The sequence below is a fragment of the Dromiciops gliroides genome, chromosome 3, assembly GCF_019393635.1.
Source record: "Dromiciops gliroides isolate mDroGli1 chromosome 3, mDroGli1.pri, whole genome shotgun sequence".
Taxonomy (NCBI): Eukaryota; Metazoa; Chordata; class Mammalia; order Microbiotheria; family Microbiotheriidae; genus Dromiciops; species Dromiciops gliroides.
In genome coordinates, this window is record NC_057863.1 from 525,483,288 (window position 1) to 525,498,775 (window position 15,488).

Sequence of the window (15,488 nt, forward strand, 5' to 3'; positions counted from 1 at the left end):
TTGCAAACAGTCAAGTAGAGACATGGGATTGGCATTCAGGAAAGAAAGGTTTGTTTCATATATATATATATATATATATATATATATATATATGATTAGTTATAAACTGCTGAGAACCAAAATGGTAGGAATGATAATTGAGTCCAGAAAAACTTGTAATATGACCAGTAGAGTAGAGATAAAAGTAAAATAGTGTGCAAGACAAGGCCTTGGGGGACACACACATCATTTGAGATTGAATTGGATGAATATTCATTAAAGGAGATTTAGATAAAAAGGTAGAAGGAGAATCCAGTAAGATCAGTTTCATGAAAACCCAAGGAGAAGTGAAATTCCAGTAGAAGGTGATAGTTCAACTTCTGCAAAAAGATTTAAAAGGGTGAGGGTTGAGAAAAAGGACATAATATTTTGTTATAAAGAGAATATCAGCAACTTTTCACAGTGTCCTTTTGGGTTATAGAAAAAATCAGAAGTTGGATTTCAGTTCATTTAGAAGATACAGAGAAGAAACATGTGCATGAAGTAGACATGACATTTTCAACTAATTTAACAGAGAAGAGACAGTATCCCAAAGGTTTTATCATAATTTTGAGTTTTAATAACTTTAAAAGTATAATAGCTATAAACTTACAAAAAACATTTGAAAGATATTATTTATTTTAATTAAGTGTATTATTTTATTAAAATTGAACAAAACTGACATTTTGTGTTATGTGAACTAGTGAGTGCTTGTGAACTAGTCAATTTTGAACTTCACTTAGTAAAAACTTTCATCAGATGTTGCTCAATAGATTGCATTTCTAATCTTAGCCTTAAGAACATCCAAATTTCAATATTTATATCTATCAATAGCAAATTTTGTGGGGTTTTGTTTCCCCAGGGAAAACATCAAATGGAGATAGATCAGATGACTGAGGTGGCCAAGCAGGAGAACCTCCTCTGCCAATTTACCGGTCTAAGAAAGTGTCAGCCAGACATTGTAGCACCAGTAATGTTTAATGCCTGGGTGGTTCATCTTATTGGAAAAAATTGTTATTTAAAGGGCCTGTAGTTTGGGAGTGATAAAATATATAATTAATCTTTCAAGAAATATTTCTTTTAAGATTATAGTTTTTATACTTATAAAACTATTAAAACTTGAAAGTAAACTAAGAAAAGTATAGCAAGACTCCTCTATAGGAAGATAGTTAGGAGGCATGGTTGAATCAAGTGATGTGTTTTTTTTGTTTTGGGTTTTTTTTGGGGGGGAAGGGGAAAGAGGTGTATTTGTAGAAAGCAGAAAAGTATTTAACAAAAAGAAAGAAAATGAAGGTAAAAGAGAAAGAATAAATCATTTCAATCCACTTGTTAAGAACAAGGGCGTGCATTGGTGAATTTACCTTGGTATGAAGAAGAGAACAGAAGTAAAATGCGATACAACTGGAAATTATATCAGAAGTATGGGAAGTGAGAAAGAGGGATTAAAAGAGAATAAGAGGGAGTTTCTGACAGGTGGCTTATTTTTTTTTTCAGTGAAATATGAGGCAAGTTTCCCAGCTGAGAGTATAACAAGAGGGAGACACATTGGGAGACTGGAGAAGAGACAAGAAGATATGGGACATTCACTGAAGTGAGACAGATAATCAATTTGAAAGTAAAAAGATAAACTTGGAGCCACAAGGGCTCATAAGTTTGTAGTGGACCCAATCAGCATGATTTTGTGACTTCCTCTAGCTCTTTTCAGCAGGACAGAAACAGGAACAAGGGAGATATGATTAGAGCAATCCAGATTTTGGGGTTTGGCATGGTGCAATCAACAATTCGAAAAAGAGTCAAGGACCTTAGAAAGAAAATGATAATGTAGACTTGAACTGCTTCATCACAGCATTCATATTACAAGGAAAGGATGGTTTAGATACTTCATGGATAATAGCCTGAGAAATTGTTAAAGATCCTGAGGAGAATGAAGCTTAAGGTTAAAGGTTTTAAGGTCAGATGTTGTAAAAAAAAAAAAAAGGAAAATATGGCACAATATGATAAAGGAATTTGAGGCTTATCAACATGGAAATTAAATATTTTTGAGAAATGGTAAAATTAATCATCTATATACACAGCTAAGGAAGTGTGGAGGAGTAGGTCAAGGAAACTGAGTAGATTGAAGAACATAGAAGTTAAGAGTATTTGAAGGAACATCATATGTATGCTCAAGTGCCCTCATGTAAAGTTGTGATAGAAAGACTGTTGACTAGGTACAGAAGACATTGAGAAGGGAGGAAGGACCTTGGTATTGGTGGAGAAAGGCCACTGGTGTTATATTGAGTGACAAATTTGTAAAGTTTAAATTTAAAAGGAGAAGAGGTTGATAAATTATTGTCACAGATACAGTGACTGCAAGTGGTAAGGAAAAACAAAGAATATTCTCTCTCCCTGACCTCACAACCAGTAGCATTCTGGACATCATTGTCATTGAAAAGAAGGTAGATCTCCGTGAGTATCAGAAGGTGGAAGGAGGGAGAAAGGAAAAAAAAAACAATTAATAAAAAATGTAATGATAGAACACATATTCCAGAGAGCATAGTAGCAGATGAATGCAGATCTAGAGCATGACTAGGGGTAAATAGGTTTAAGGGAGATACAGGAATAAGGGATATATGAGCTTGGATTGAAAAAAGAAGAAATAGGGGCAATTAAAGTGTAAGATTATGAGAGGAGAATAAAGTAAGGTAATAAATGGTGAATAAGACCAGACTTTGTATCTTTTGATGTGGAGAAGTTAGGTTATCCCTCCACTGACCTCAGGGAAGGTGATACTGTGGAGACCTGTGAAGAGGAATTATGGCACAGTGAATCTAAGAGCCAGTTTAGCAGGTAAAAAGTCAACCTAGTGGAATTGGGTCAAGGCTTCCACCAGCAGTGGGTGGTAAGGATCCACAAATGCCTCACCTCTAGATAGCCTATAGCAACCTCAAGGGTGGATCCAATTATGAAATTAGCCTATTGTATGAACAGAGATATCTTAACCCAAAGAAGTAAAATTGAGCTGAACCATTGGCCAAAGTAAAAGAATTTCTCCTGGGGAAAAGGAAAATAATGTGTATTAAAAAAAAGTTATGGCATGGAGAATTATGGAAGACAAAGTTATATGGCCTAATCATGGCTTTTGGAAAGCAAATAGTGTCTTATAGCTCTGGTTGACTCAACCACTCTTAGTGTTCCAGGTATTGTGAAAAAGAACTATCTACAACCCTCCCCTAGTTCCTGTGTCTTGGGGCTTTCTATTGATCTCTATGCCAGAGAAAGGAGGTGAAAAGTTTTTGCTTAAGACTAAGAATAAAAAGTAATTTCCCCATTCTCATTTTATCCCTAGCCCAACCACCTCCAAGATAAGCCTTTCCTGTGTTTGATGGTGGGGAATCTGAGCTCAGGAGTTCCCAAAGGGAACCTTTTTCTAGCTTTGTCATCCTTATCCTGAGGGTTTGTTTGTTTGTTTTGTTTTGTTTTGTTTTGTTTTTCAACAGGAGGGACACCAAGACATGTTCTTTATGGTTGGTTATCTGGTGAGGAAGGAGAATTTTTCAGAAACTCTTCAACATTAGATACATCTGGTAGTTGTCCTGTCTCAGATCACGTAGCAAGGAAGAGTTTTGTGTCAGTTTTGTTATTAGATCATTTTCCTCTAAAGTACCTTCTCAGTGTGTTAAACCCCTCACAGATTGGACCACTTTTTGAGATGGAGATTTTTATTTTCAATACTTAAGACAAAAAACCCCTTAACCCTTGATGTGGAAACCAAGGATAGATGGAAGTAAATACAAATCCCACAAGGAAATTGTACAATCAGAAATAAGAACCAGGCCCTTTCTATGGAGCAACCATGGATCATGAAGAATCATAAAGCAGCACTTCATTAAACCCCAGAGAAAAAAGAGAGGTTAAAAACAAAACAAAACACCTATAAGGGGTACGAGTTTTTCTTACTGAAGTCTGAATTCTACGGCTTCTGAGAATTAGATAGCCCTTATCCCTCACCTCCAAGATCTTACCTGGTTCCATCTGGAATGTATATTAGAACCAGGAGCTATGAAGGGTTTAACAAACCACTTGAGAGCACTAATTTTGGAGGTAGTAGATAGGGGTTCAAACCCTAGCATTGCTACTTAATAGCTATGTGGCCTTCTGAAAGACCCTTTAGTTCTCTGAGCCTCAGTTTCCTCATATGTAAAATTAGAGGAATATGATTCCTAAGGTTCCTTATAACTTTCAATCCTATAGGAATTGGATTATCAGAAGGCACACTTTATCCTTGCCAAGGATCAAGTCCTTCTCTGAGGACGGAAAATGATTTAAAGCCTTCCTTAATGGAATTTAGGGAAGAAAAAAATTATTTTCTGATAGTTAATCTAAAGGTTCCAGAATACTGGGATAAACAAGCAAGATGAAATTTAATAATGATGATGTCAACTTGTGCCTTTAGTTTCAAACAATCACTGGCTTAAATGTAATGAAAAGATCTCAGCTCTAGAATCACAACTGTTACTGACTAGATGCATGATATTTAGCAAATCATTTAGACCAGTCTCTTACCCTAAAGCTCATGAAGGTGTTTTTCAAAACCCTTTTATAACTATTTAAATATAACTTCCTTTGTAATCCTATATAGTTATTTTTATGAGTTTAAAAACATTGTTCTGAGAAAAGATCCATTGCATTTGCCAGGCTGCCAAGGGGTCCTTGTTATGCAAACATGAAGAATCCCTGACTTTAATTGACTAGACTTTAATTTTTTTATCTGTAAAATGAAGATATTGGATTAGAAGGCCTTTATGCTTCAAAATTCAGTGACAATAGAACAGACCAGAAAACTGTCCTGAAATCAATTGCTTGAGAAAATGTTGATGGTTTTACTTGGCCATATTAATTATGAGCCCATAGTTATAGCCACCTGTCATTAAAAACAAAACAACAAAAAGGCTCATGAAAGTTTAATATAAGTGTGTGGCCAATTTCACAACAATCTATTATCCCACATATATTTATCAGGGTTAAGAACATGTCTCAACCAAGTATTTAAATATTTTAGATAAAGTGTGAAAAGCTCTGCAAAGTTATTGGATGGACCTGAGTCTCATTGCACAGGAATCCATAAAGTTTCTATAAATCCAGAGTGGAATTCAGGAAATAATAAGAATCCTATTAAATATCACTACAATTTTTCCAGTGGCTTTCAAGGACTTTTCCCATTTACTGTAGTCTGTGATTGATTGACTAATGGATTCAGACATGTTCTCACCTGATAAATCCATCAGGACTAAATGGAGTAGGATGACTTCAGCCCCACCTTTACACGAAGTTGCATTTCTTAAGCTACATTGATAGAAATGTGGTGTCTCCCAGAAGATAAAGAATTGTTTCACAGTAGTCTGTACAGAATGTATCTGAATCTTTGTTTTCAATTTAAGTTACTACATTTTTAAAGGAACATGAACAACTGAAATACATCTAGAAGAGGGAGACCAGGAGAGTGAGAGATATGAGAACCATGATTTAAGGAAAACACTTAAGTATATTCTAAAACACTTAAGTATATTCTAAACAACAACAACAAGAAGACTGCAGGGAGATATGATAGCTATCTTCAAATGTTTAAAAGAATATGTGGAAAGGAGATTTGTTCTTGTTTGTTTCATAGGGTAGAATTGGCAGTAATAGGAAGAAGTACAATTTAGAGAAGAATATTTTGACTATATAACTAAGAATCATAATAATTTGAGTTGTACAACAGTGGAATGGATTGCCCTCATAGGGTAATAAGCTCCCTGTCTGTGGAAGTATTCAAGCCTAATCAAGATGACTACCCATTGGAAATGCCCCCTTTTTACCTGTATGTAATAAACAGATACGGGAAGAGAGGTTTAATTCATGCCAAAGCATGTTCTTTGTGGTTGTCTGAATTCAATTCTTTTCAGTGACTATTTACCCAGATATCTTAGTAACCTTTGTATCCTTGCTAGGTTTCCTTTGGCATTGCTTTGGCATATAGTTTAGAGCAATCTTTGCTTAGGACCTATGGGGAAAACAATTCCAGACCCTTTTTATCTTTCTATGATAAGGTAGGAAGGAAAGAGAAGGCCCCAGACCTCTGGACTCTCTGAAAAAAGGTCTCTATAGCTCTTTCACTCCAGACTGACTCAAAGGATATTTGTAAAGACATTGAAACTGGCATCAACAGCCATTTCTAATTAGTAAGAGGATAACTGTTAAATTGGAGCTGCTATTTAGGGCCCAGATGTACCCTGTCGATTTTCTTTTCGTCTTTTGGGTGTCCTGGAGAAGAATTAAGATTGACCTGGATTTTCACAGTTTGATCTTTTCACTGGTTTGGCATTTAAAACTAATCACAACCTGGCCCCTTCTTACCTTTTCAGTCTTCTTATGCTATTCCTTTTCTCAAACTACAATCCATTTACCCTTGCCTATTTTCAGTCCCTCAAACATGAATGACCCAGCATCTCCCAACTGTGTACCTTTGTTTTATCTTGTTTTTCTGTCCATGCATGGAATAGTCTGCCTCCTCACTTTTATTTGCATCCTTGGCTAGACTGATAGACCAATAAATCTACAGATAAATATAGATCAGTAGGAGAGGGAAAGAGGAAGACAGAGAGAGAAAGGGGGGAGGGAAGAAGAAAGGGAAGGAAAAGAAAGAGAAGAAAAGATCTGTCAAGACTCATATCAACACCATTGTTTTGTTCTGTAGGAACATTCTCTACTCAATCCACACTCCTCCAACAGAAACTTTGGAAACAGGAACATAATGCAATGCCTGAGAATTCCCACAAATCTCTTTATCCTGAGTAAGCAGTAATAGGGCATGAAGATATAAGAATAGTATGACTGGGAAGGCTGGCTCATCAAAGCCAAGCTTTGTACTCAGGAATTTGTAGACCCTGGTGGGGGGGCGGGGAATTCAATAGGCAGGTATCACTTGCTTATACTAGTTTTAGGAAAATGACATCCCATGTGAGATGAGAGAGAGAGAGAGAGAGAGAGAGAGAGAGAGAGAGAGAGAGAGAGAGAGATGATAGAGAGAGAGAGATGATAGAGAGATACAAGTATATGTGTCTATGAATATATGTGTATGTACATATATACATATATATGCAATATGTGTGTATGTTATATGTGTGTGTGTGTGTGTGTGTATATATATATATATATATATATATGAAAAAGAGTAATTTTGAAGATAGGATGCTTGTATCCTTCCGTCTTCTGGAGTTTAGATACTATGATACATGTAAAATGCTTTGCTATACTGATAGCTGTTATAAACTATGAAAAAATAATGGGATTTGGCAGATACTCAAAGGCCCACCTGGAGATTGATCTAAACTGATTGAATTAAGTGAGAGTGATTAACTTTCCTGATTAGCCTACTTAAAGTTAATTAGATTGTAACCACACCTGGCCAGCCCTTAAGAAGGTATTGTTCTCAGAAGCTAAGGACTTTGATCTCAACTTGAGACCACCTTCAAGTCCAGTGAACCAATGGATTTGAATGATACCTACCAATCAGTGTGAAGGAGTGTGTAAGGACTGCCTCTGCTCCAGACCTATAAAAAGCTTCCACACTCAGTTTGAAGAGATCATGGTTGAAGCAGGTTAATTGTGGAGGACTTGAGGAAGAACCAGACCAGTTTGGAACTCTAGGCTAGATAGGCCTTTTCTTAACTCCACATGTTCTTTTCTTTCTAATACCTAGTATTCTTTCATAAATGCTTAATTCCCAAAGACTGGTGCTAAAGCTTCTAATTTAAGGTGACCATAGATTAGAATTTTTTAGACAACACATTTAGATATTAAACATCACAATATATATTATGTAAAAAGTAAAAATCACCTAAATATCCTGGGCCTATTTCCTCATTGCCTGGGGCTCACTCCTCTACAACATCCTATCCAAGTGGGTATATTCTAGGCTGTCATTTCTCAACAGGGGTACATTTACAGGAATGGGAGACTTTTCTTTTCTCACTGAGATATGATATGACCCTGATTACTATTAATCTAATTATTTCTGAAAACACTTCTATTCTTTAGACTCAATTCATCCTTTTATTTCTCTGATGTAAGGTGTTTTGGGTTTTTTTTTGGGGGGGGGGGTTGGGGGGTGCTATAGGGAGCAGAAATTGTTATAGAGATCTGTAACATTTCTGACCAGGTAAGTACATGGAAAACATAGGAGTGGCAGGATCCACTAATCCCTTCTAAGCTCTCTAAGAGACTAGAAAAACCAGTATAAAATTATAAGGGGGAAAAACATTTCCATGGAAATCTCATCGAGCTCAGTGAAGTAGACAAAGGCTTATTTTAGTTGATGGTAATAACATGGAAGTCATATAGAGGTTCCCGGAGTATAGGAAATTGCTATGGTCTCCTTTCAGGATGAGACATTGAAACTTACCTGGAGATAGACCAAGCTGTTCTGCAAGATGTCCATCTCTTTCACAGATACTTTTAGTAAGACATTGGCTGGCTTTGGAACCCTTGCTAATGACAGCATCAATCAGGACCCGAGCCTTATCCCTGACTGTTTTATTTTCTTCCCTCACTATCTCCATTTCTTCCTGATTCAACACTTTGACTTCCAGTAAATCATCCAACAAGCCATTGATTACACCCCTGTCTACTGACTCCACAAACAGCCTTCTCTTCTCCTTCAGGATTTTGTCTGGAAGAAACACAGGGAATACTGTTTCAGCCAAAGATACATCAAAAAACATAAATCCCTTATTTCTAAAACAGGTCCCCACAAGTGCCACCTATGAACAGATTCCTAGTCCCAATAATTCCCTCCCTTTTCTTTTCTTTTAACCCTCTCGCTTCCATGTTGGTATATCAGTGAAATCTCTATTTTTAATAGTATTAATGATACCATGAACAAATTGGAGGAGACCTAAAATATTTCCTTTTATTTACAGAAACATGTGAAAGGGATCTGGAAGACTAATTCAACTTAATACCTTTGATGACTTTTCACAAACCAGAGCTACCATGTGATTTTGTCCTGATCATAGTAGTAGGTACATAATAGGTGTTTAATAAATGCTGTTATTTGATGCCTGGATCAGGTTTAACCATTGTGATGCTTATGTCAGATTCCTTTACAAAACTGAACTAAATTCAATAAACATTTGTTAAGTGTTTACTTAATAAGGAATTAAAGATGTAACAATGATAATCAACAGTTTAGAACCTCAAGAATTTATAGATAAAAGGAAACATATAATATATGAACAAGTAAGTATGCTACACGATAGCATAGTTTTGATGTGGACAAAAGAGAGATCAAGACAAAAGGCTCCAAGTACATTTATGGAGGAAGGGATGGCTCTCACCTAAGGGAATCAAGGAAAATTCATAAAGTATTTGAGACTTTATCTGGACATTGAAGGGAGAAAAGTATTTCAGTAGAAAGAAGGGGGAAATGCTTTGTTTCAGGGGGTGATGAATGGGTTGTGATAATGCACTGAGACAAAGGTATATAGCATGAGAACAGCAAATCCTATAGGCTGAAAGGTACATGAAGCATAGTGTGGAACAACTTTGGAAAGATATCATAAAACCAGTCTATGGAGTGTATTTCAAATTGACTGTCCTACCTAGCCCATCAACGTTTTTGACAACAGAGCTGGGATCATTTGAAAATTCAAATGGGAACTAGAACTGAAATTCAAGGCAGCAAGAGTCAAGAATCAGTCCCTCCCTGACTTTCAAAATTTCCTTGCCAGAAATGTTTCTCTGAAACATATGAAACTAAAAAGAAAACAAAAAAAAATTAAATTAGAGGGTCTTTAACCTTCTTACGTCAACTTTGAGAGCCCAGAAAGTAGAAAAACTACAACCTAAGGCAATGCAAGGATTATCTAAGGCTGCATCCCATTTCTAAACAACAACTTCCTCTCTATTCCATTTTTGGTCAAACATGCTGGGTGTTCGGTTAGACACCACATGCTTCCCAAGAGTTTCTTCCCATCACCTACCAAAGTGACCTAATTGATTTAAAAAAAAAAATACTTTAACTCACCAGCCATGGCCCCTCCAGCTCACTTCTAGAGAGTTGAAAGAAGTATATTGAAAGTGAAACTATATGGCTTCTTCCTTTATTTCTCAGGAAGCCTAACGCATATTTATATTGCAAAATAACTTGGGAACTCTGCCAAGATACTGCAAAAAAAGAATTAGGCTTCTGCTTTTTGGATCTTGTCTGTTTACCCTTTCTGCTTTTTGAAATGTGTCTGCCTACAATGTGTGACTTTCGGGAAGAAATTTAACCTCTGAGTTTCAATTTCTTATTCTATAAAATGAAGCCATTGGATTAGATGTCCTGTTGAGTCCTCATCATTTCTAATCCTATGATCTAAATTTTGGATGAAAGTTTGTTTATTCTAATTGGAACAAGGTGGGGAGGGGAGAAGGCACTCCATTTCAGGGAACAGACACACCTATCCCTACATCTTCAACTCCTTGAAGTTCATTTCTTCACAGTGCAATGGCATCACAGGCCACAGACTTGAGACAGACCCCCAAAATGAATGAAAGGATAATAGAATTTGGAGTTGGAAGGGAAATTAGAAGCCATCAAGTCCAATTTCCTCATTATACTCCCATGGTCACACAGAAGTCAATTGACTTAGCCAAAATCAGCTAGGTAGTGACATAGATGATCTGTGCAGACTCCAAATTCAGGGCTCCATCCACAACACCAAATTTCATGATGACCTACTGAATTGAAGATTAAGGTGGTATTATAGTGTACCGGAAGATCTTAGAAAGTATCAATATGACAGAAGCATAGGGCAAGTATAGGAGGGTCATTGTTAGAGCCCAAAATGAACCTTGAAAGAAGGAATATCTAAAGCATTAATGCTTTTTTAGTCAAAATTAGCTCCTCTAAAGGTCTGTGGCGCTATTCACATCTGGTATCTTTGTCAGATTCTGACGGATCCCGTCCTAACCCAAAGTCATGGGTAGTTGTCAAGTTAAAGGAAGGCAAATCTCTTTTTATTTCTATTCAGTAGTAGAAAATTATCCTTTCCTCCCATCAGCTCCCAGGAGCATAGTTGTTTTTTGGTTTTGTTTTGGTTTTGGTTTTTTTTGTTCTGTTTTTCCTAATCAGTTAAATTCCCATCAGCAGAAGCAATGCCTATCTTCCTCCAGACATCATGAGAAAAACCCAGTGTTTAACCTCTTATCTTAGTTTTCAACTTGGCTTCTTTTCTATGAGCAATCTAACTACCACTGGACTGCGTTGAGCTCTACTCCTTTCCGACAGCATTTCTTTTTTATGGGTGCTTCTCTACTTCTGTTCTGCACTTTGCTTATTCAGTTTGGAATTGATGTCAAAACTGGATCTCCTTGTGTAAACTGATTCACATATCTTAGCGTGAAAAATGAAAGTTTTTATTTCTATCTGAAATATGTACCACAAATAGGCAGTATGCAATTGCTCCACTGTTATCAAAACATTGTAGTTTTCAGGACTTTTCAGCTATTAAACTCAAGGTCCTCATGCAAAAAGTCATGTAAATTAACTGTTGGTAAACAAGAGAATAGCATTATTCAACTTTGTCTTCAGCAACTACTTTTTTTTTCCTGTAAGAAATATTTTCTTTCAGGTACTTTAGGAACTCAATATTTTGAAAATGATGTCTCCTGAGTTACTTTTTTAAGCAACTGTTTTCTTGGTTCTTTCAGAAGTATCCATCTTCTTGTGCCTTTCCATAAATAAAACAGTTCAAATCCAAAAAGGGCAACAATTCCTACTTCATAGACTTGTTGTGAGGAGCTAATTAAGTAAGGTACAGAAAGCCTTTACAAGCTTTAATATAATATACAACAATGATGTCCTGGTAAATTTAATAACCAGCTCTCAAAAAAATATACTAATGACATACTTTTAAGTTTTGTCTGCATTATTAACACTCCTATCTTTTTTTTTTACATTTAGAAATCAACAATAACAAAAACAAAAAAGTAAGCCCTTATTTACAGTTTTCCTTATTTACAGTCTTTTCAAATTTCTGAGATGTAAATGCTTACAATCAATGTTTAATAATTGGCTCTTTCAAGCCAGTAGAACCCGGTTCCAGCATACTTCAGAATATAATTTATGTTTGGAGTTGAAGGCAGCAAATTATCACAGGTGGTTGGAAAACATTTTAGAGTAGGGAGAAAATGAAACTAAGATATAACCCTGCTCAATCATCTCAACCCCAACTCCCCTCCCCTTTCCTATGGTAGATTTCTATAGTTAAATTGAACAGAGATCAATTTGGAAATTGAGACTCCTTTGTTCCTAAATTAACTTTACTATCAGACATCTATCTAGGTACAAATCACAAATTGATACTAGGTGTATTACAAAGGGATTTGGCAATTCATCAATGGAAACTTCTAGAGAAGGAATTACCTTTTGTGATTCCAAATTCTTCCCATTGGAAGTGACATCTTTTGTACTATGCAGACTGTTGTCCTACTCATCTCAATGGAAATTAAGTTGACTTATTGATGGGTTTTTAACTAAAATATAAATGAGTCATAACATCCATTTCACTGTATGAGCATAGATTTGAAGCACATAATCACTGAATTCCACAGGTTAGTCCTTTAAATAGGCATTGAGATTGTCAGCCTCAATATGGATTTGGAGGTAATTTAGCAGTATGTGTGAGGCAATGTGATTTTGTTTCCTACTGTCTCTCAGAGATCTTTTCAGGATCAGATAATTGAATCCTTTGGGATTATAAATTCCCTGTCCTTCCTTTTTCTGGCTAGATGTGGTGAATAAACTCTTAATCTTTCTATCCAGCCTGAATTAAGTAGCAGGAGATTCTTGACCTTTTTCCATAGAATTTGTTCAATTTGAGTCTGAAAGTCTACCACTAGGGAGAGCAAAATGTTCAGTAGTTCCATTGCAAATACCCATAAATTGGGTCCTTTGTGGTAAGAAGGTCTTCATTGTGACAATAAAAAGAAGAGGTGATTTTGAGAGAAATACCTTTTTTGTATTTTTAATGGAAAACTTTGACAATGCATTGGCATTCATCCTTAGGGAATTTGGGGCAGAGATCTGAAAGTAGGAACTGAAAGAAGCCTGAGCTTACAATGCCCTCTCCATTTACCCTGTTCTTATTCAACAAGGTGAATGCAAATGCTGAATGAATAGAGAAAAATCAGAGGGATCAATAAGGGGAGTGAACAGACAGGGCAGCCCTCCTTATGCAAAATTCAGGGACCTAAAAGGCATAATTATTCATATACAATGAATGCATACATGTGTGCTAAAAGGCTAGGGATTTGAAGTCACAGGAAGCTGAATTCCATTTTTGTAGCTCTTGCGTTATGGACAAATCTTTTAACCTCTGTAAGTTAAAATGATTTTCTAAATATGCAATATCAAGCTTCTAAGTGCTACTCTGGGATTGTGGGGAAATCATTAAAACACTTGTAAAGTTTGTTTTGTGTGCAGAGGGTGAAATCAATGTCCAGCATGTGTTAACGTGCTTTGAGATTACACCTCTTATCTTTATTGATTCCATCTGAATTGAAACTCCTCCCCTAGTCAGTCTTTGCTGGTTTACAAGTCACTAATATACCTAGCACACAACAATTTATAATTTGATGAGAAGAGACAGCAAAGGATTTATTATTTAAGAAAAAAAACACTGGAAAAATATGTCATCAAAGGAAACTGAAAACCCAGAGAACTCTAATGATTGGAATGATGCCACCTGCTGGAGAGTTACTGAAGGAAAGCTCCATCATGAGGAGAAGGCATCTGAGAGCAAGCCATGTAGCTTTCCTTGGCATCAGGAAGTGATGTTTGTTCATGGGTACTGTCAATCAAGGCTACCAGCCAATTAGCTTGGAGATGTGTGTGCATGTAGATGGATGTTCCCAGTTTCTCAGGAGGCTTGTGGGATGAAGGAGGTGTGGCTTACTCTCCTTTGTGAAGACTCTTCTGAAAAGTGGAGCTAAAATGTGTGCTCCCTGAGATAGATAGATGTAGGCCTCTAGGCCTCTTTCTCTCTCTTCACCAAATTCTTATTCTCCTTAATAAATGATTAAAAGTCTAAACTCTTGTTAAAACTTATAATTTATTGGCGACCACTCATTAGATATTTTAGACAGACTAGCTAGAATTTTAGCCCCTTACAGAACTTAGATGAAAAACAATAGGAAGGAGCAGCTAGGTGGCACAGCAGATAGAGCACCAGCCCTGGAGTCAGGAAGACATGAGTTCAAAACCAGCCTCAGATACTTGATATTTACTAACTGTGTGACCCTGGGCAAGTCACTTAACCCCAATTGCCTCACCAAAAATAAAAAAACAAAAACAATAGGAGGGGAGGAGTATGTTGATTCATACATAATCACAATCCTATGGAATCTAATTGTCTTTCCATCATCTTTTTTTTTTATTTAAATTGTTTCTGTCATATATACACATACACACATATATACACACACAAAGCTAATTTACTTTTTACATCATTAAAGCATAATAGAATGTAACAGCGTATATATTCATCAACTAGATTTCCAATGTGACTTTGGCTCATATGTGAAAAGTTAATATTAAAGCAATGAATTTGATTCCAAATTTAGATGATAAAATCATGTTCCTGTCCAGTGAAAGGGATTGGCTAACATTTGGAGGGTTGGGGGGGGACAACTAATTCAGAATTAAGACAAAAAAGTTATTATTTTAATTAGAATTAGTTGCATTAGTTCTAGGAGAACCTCAGTGTTGATTAGTAGAGGAGAAAGATCTAAAGTCAGAAGAAAAGACACAATAGAATGAATAATTTTCTAAGAGGTAGAAAGGAGAAAAATGAAATTTAAAAGACACCTATTAGGTGCCTCAAACATGTAGAGCTGAGGATATACTCTAAAGATATAAATACAAAAACAAATATTACCTGTCCTCAAGGAACTTACATTCTACTGGGAATGAGAGGGTGATGAAAAGAAAATGTAAATACATAAATATAAAATACTTACAAAGTAATAAACAAAATAATTACAAGAGAGAGAGAATACTTTCAAAAGGGGGATCAGAAAATACCTTCTATATTATGTTATATCTGATGTGGTTTCAAAGAAGCTAAAGATGAAATAAAACATAGAAAAATATTTTCCTTCTTAATTACATGGCCTTTACTTAAGGAAACAAAGGCACTTTAATACCAAACATTTTCTAAAGACTTTTAGCTTGGATTTTCTCAATGTTATTTTTGTTCCACAATTAATTGAAATATAATGAATGCTACAAACATATCATAATATAATACAGCAAAGACTAAAGAAGATTAAGTAGTAATGGAGTATATTTTTTGCCCAAATCCCAATCTCTATGTTCCCGGAACATGTGACTACTAGGTAAGAATAATATTTCACTGTGTGATCGTTTGTTGTCCTCAATGGCCTTTTCTCAATTCTCAACC

The 15,488-nt window shown here is 35.9% G+C and overlaps 1 protein-coding gene across 1 annotated transcript in view; it reads right to left on the minus strand.

Annotated features, from left to right (window-relative positions):
• Window positions 1-10,109, minus strand: part of LOC122748848 (caspase-1-like) — a 17,061-nt gene extending 6,952 nt beyond the window's left edge. The window contains exons 1-2 of the mRNA XM_043994854.1: window positions 10,067-10,109; window positions 8,444-8,710 (exon numbers count right to left, since the gene is read on the minus strand). Coding sequence (XP_043850789.1) covers window positions 8,444-8,710; window positions 10,067-10,073 — 274 coding nt within the window. The 5' untranslated portion in view covers window positions 10,074-10,109. The remainder of the gene's footprint in view (window positions 1-8,443; window positions 8,711-10,066) is intronic.
• Window positions 10,110-15,488: the final 5,379 nt, after the last annotated feature.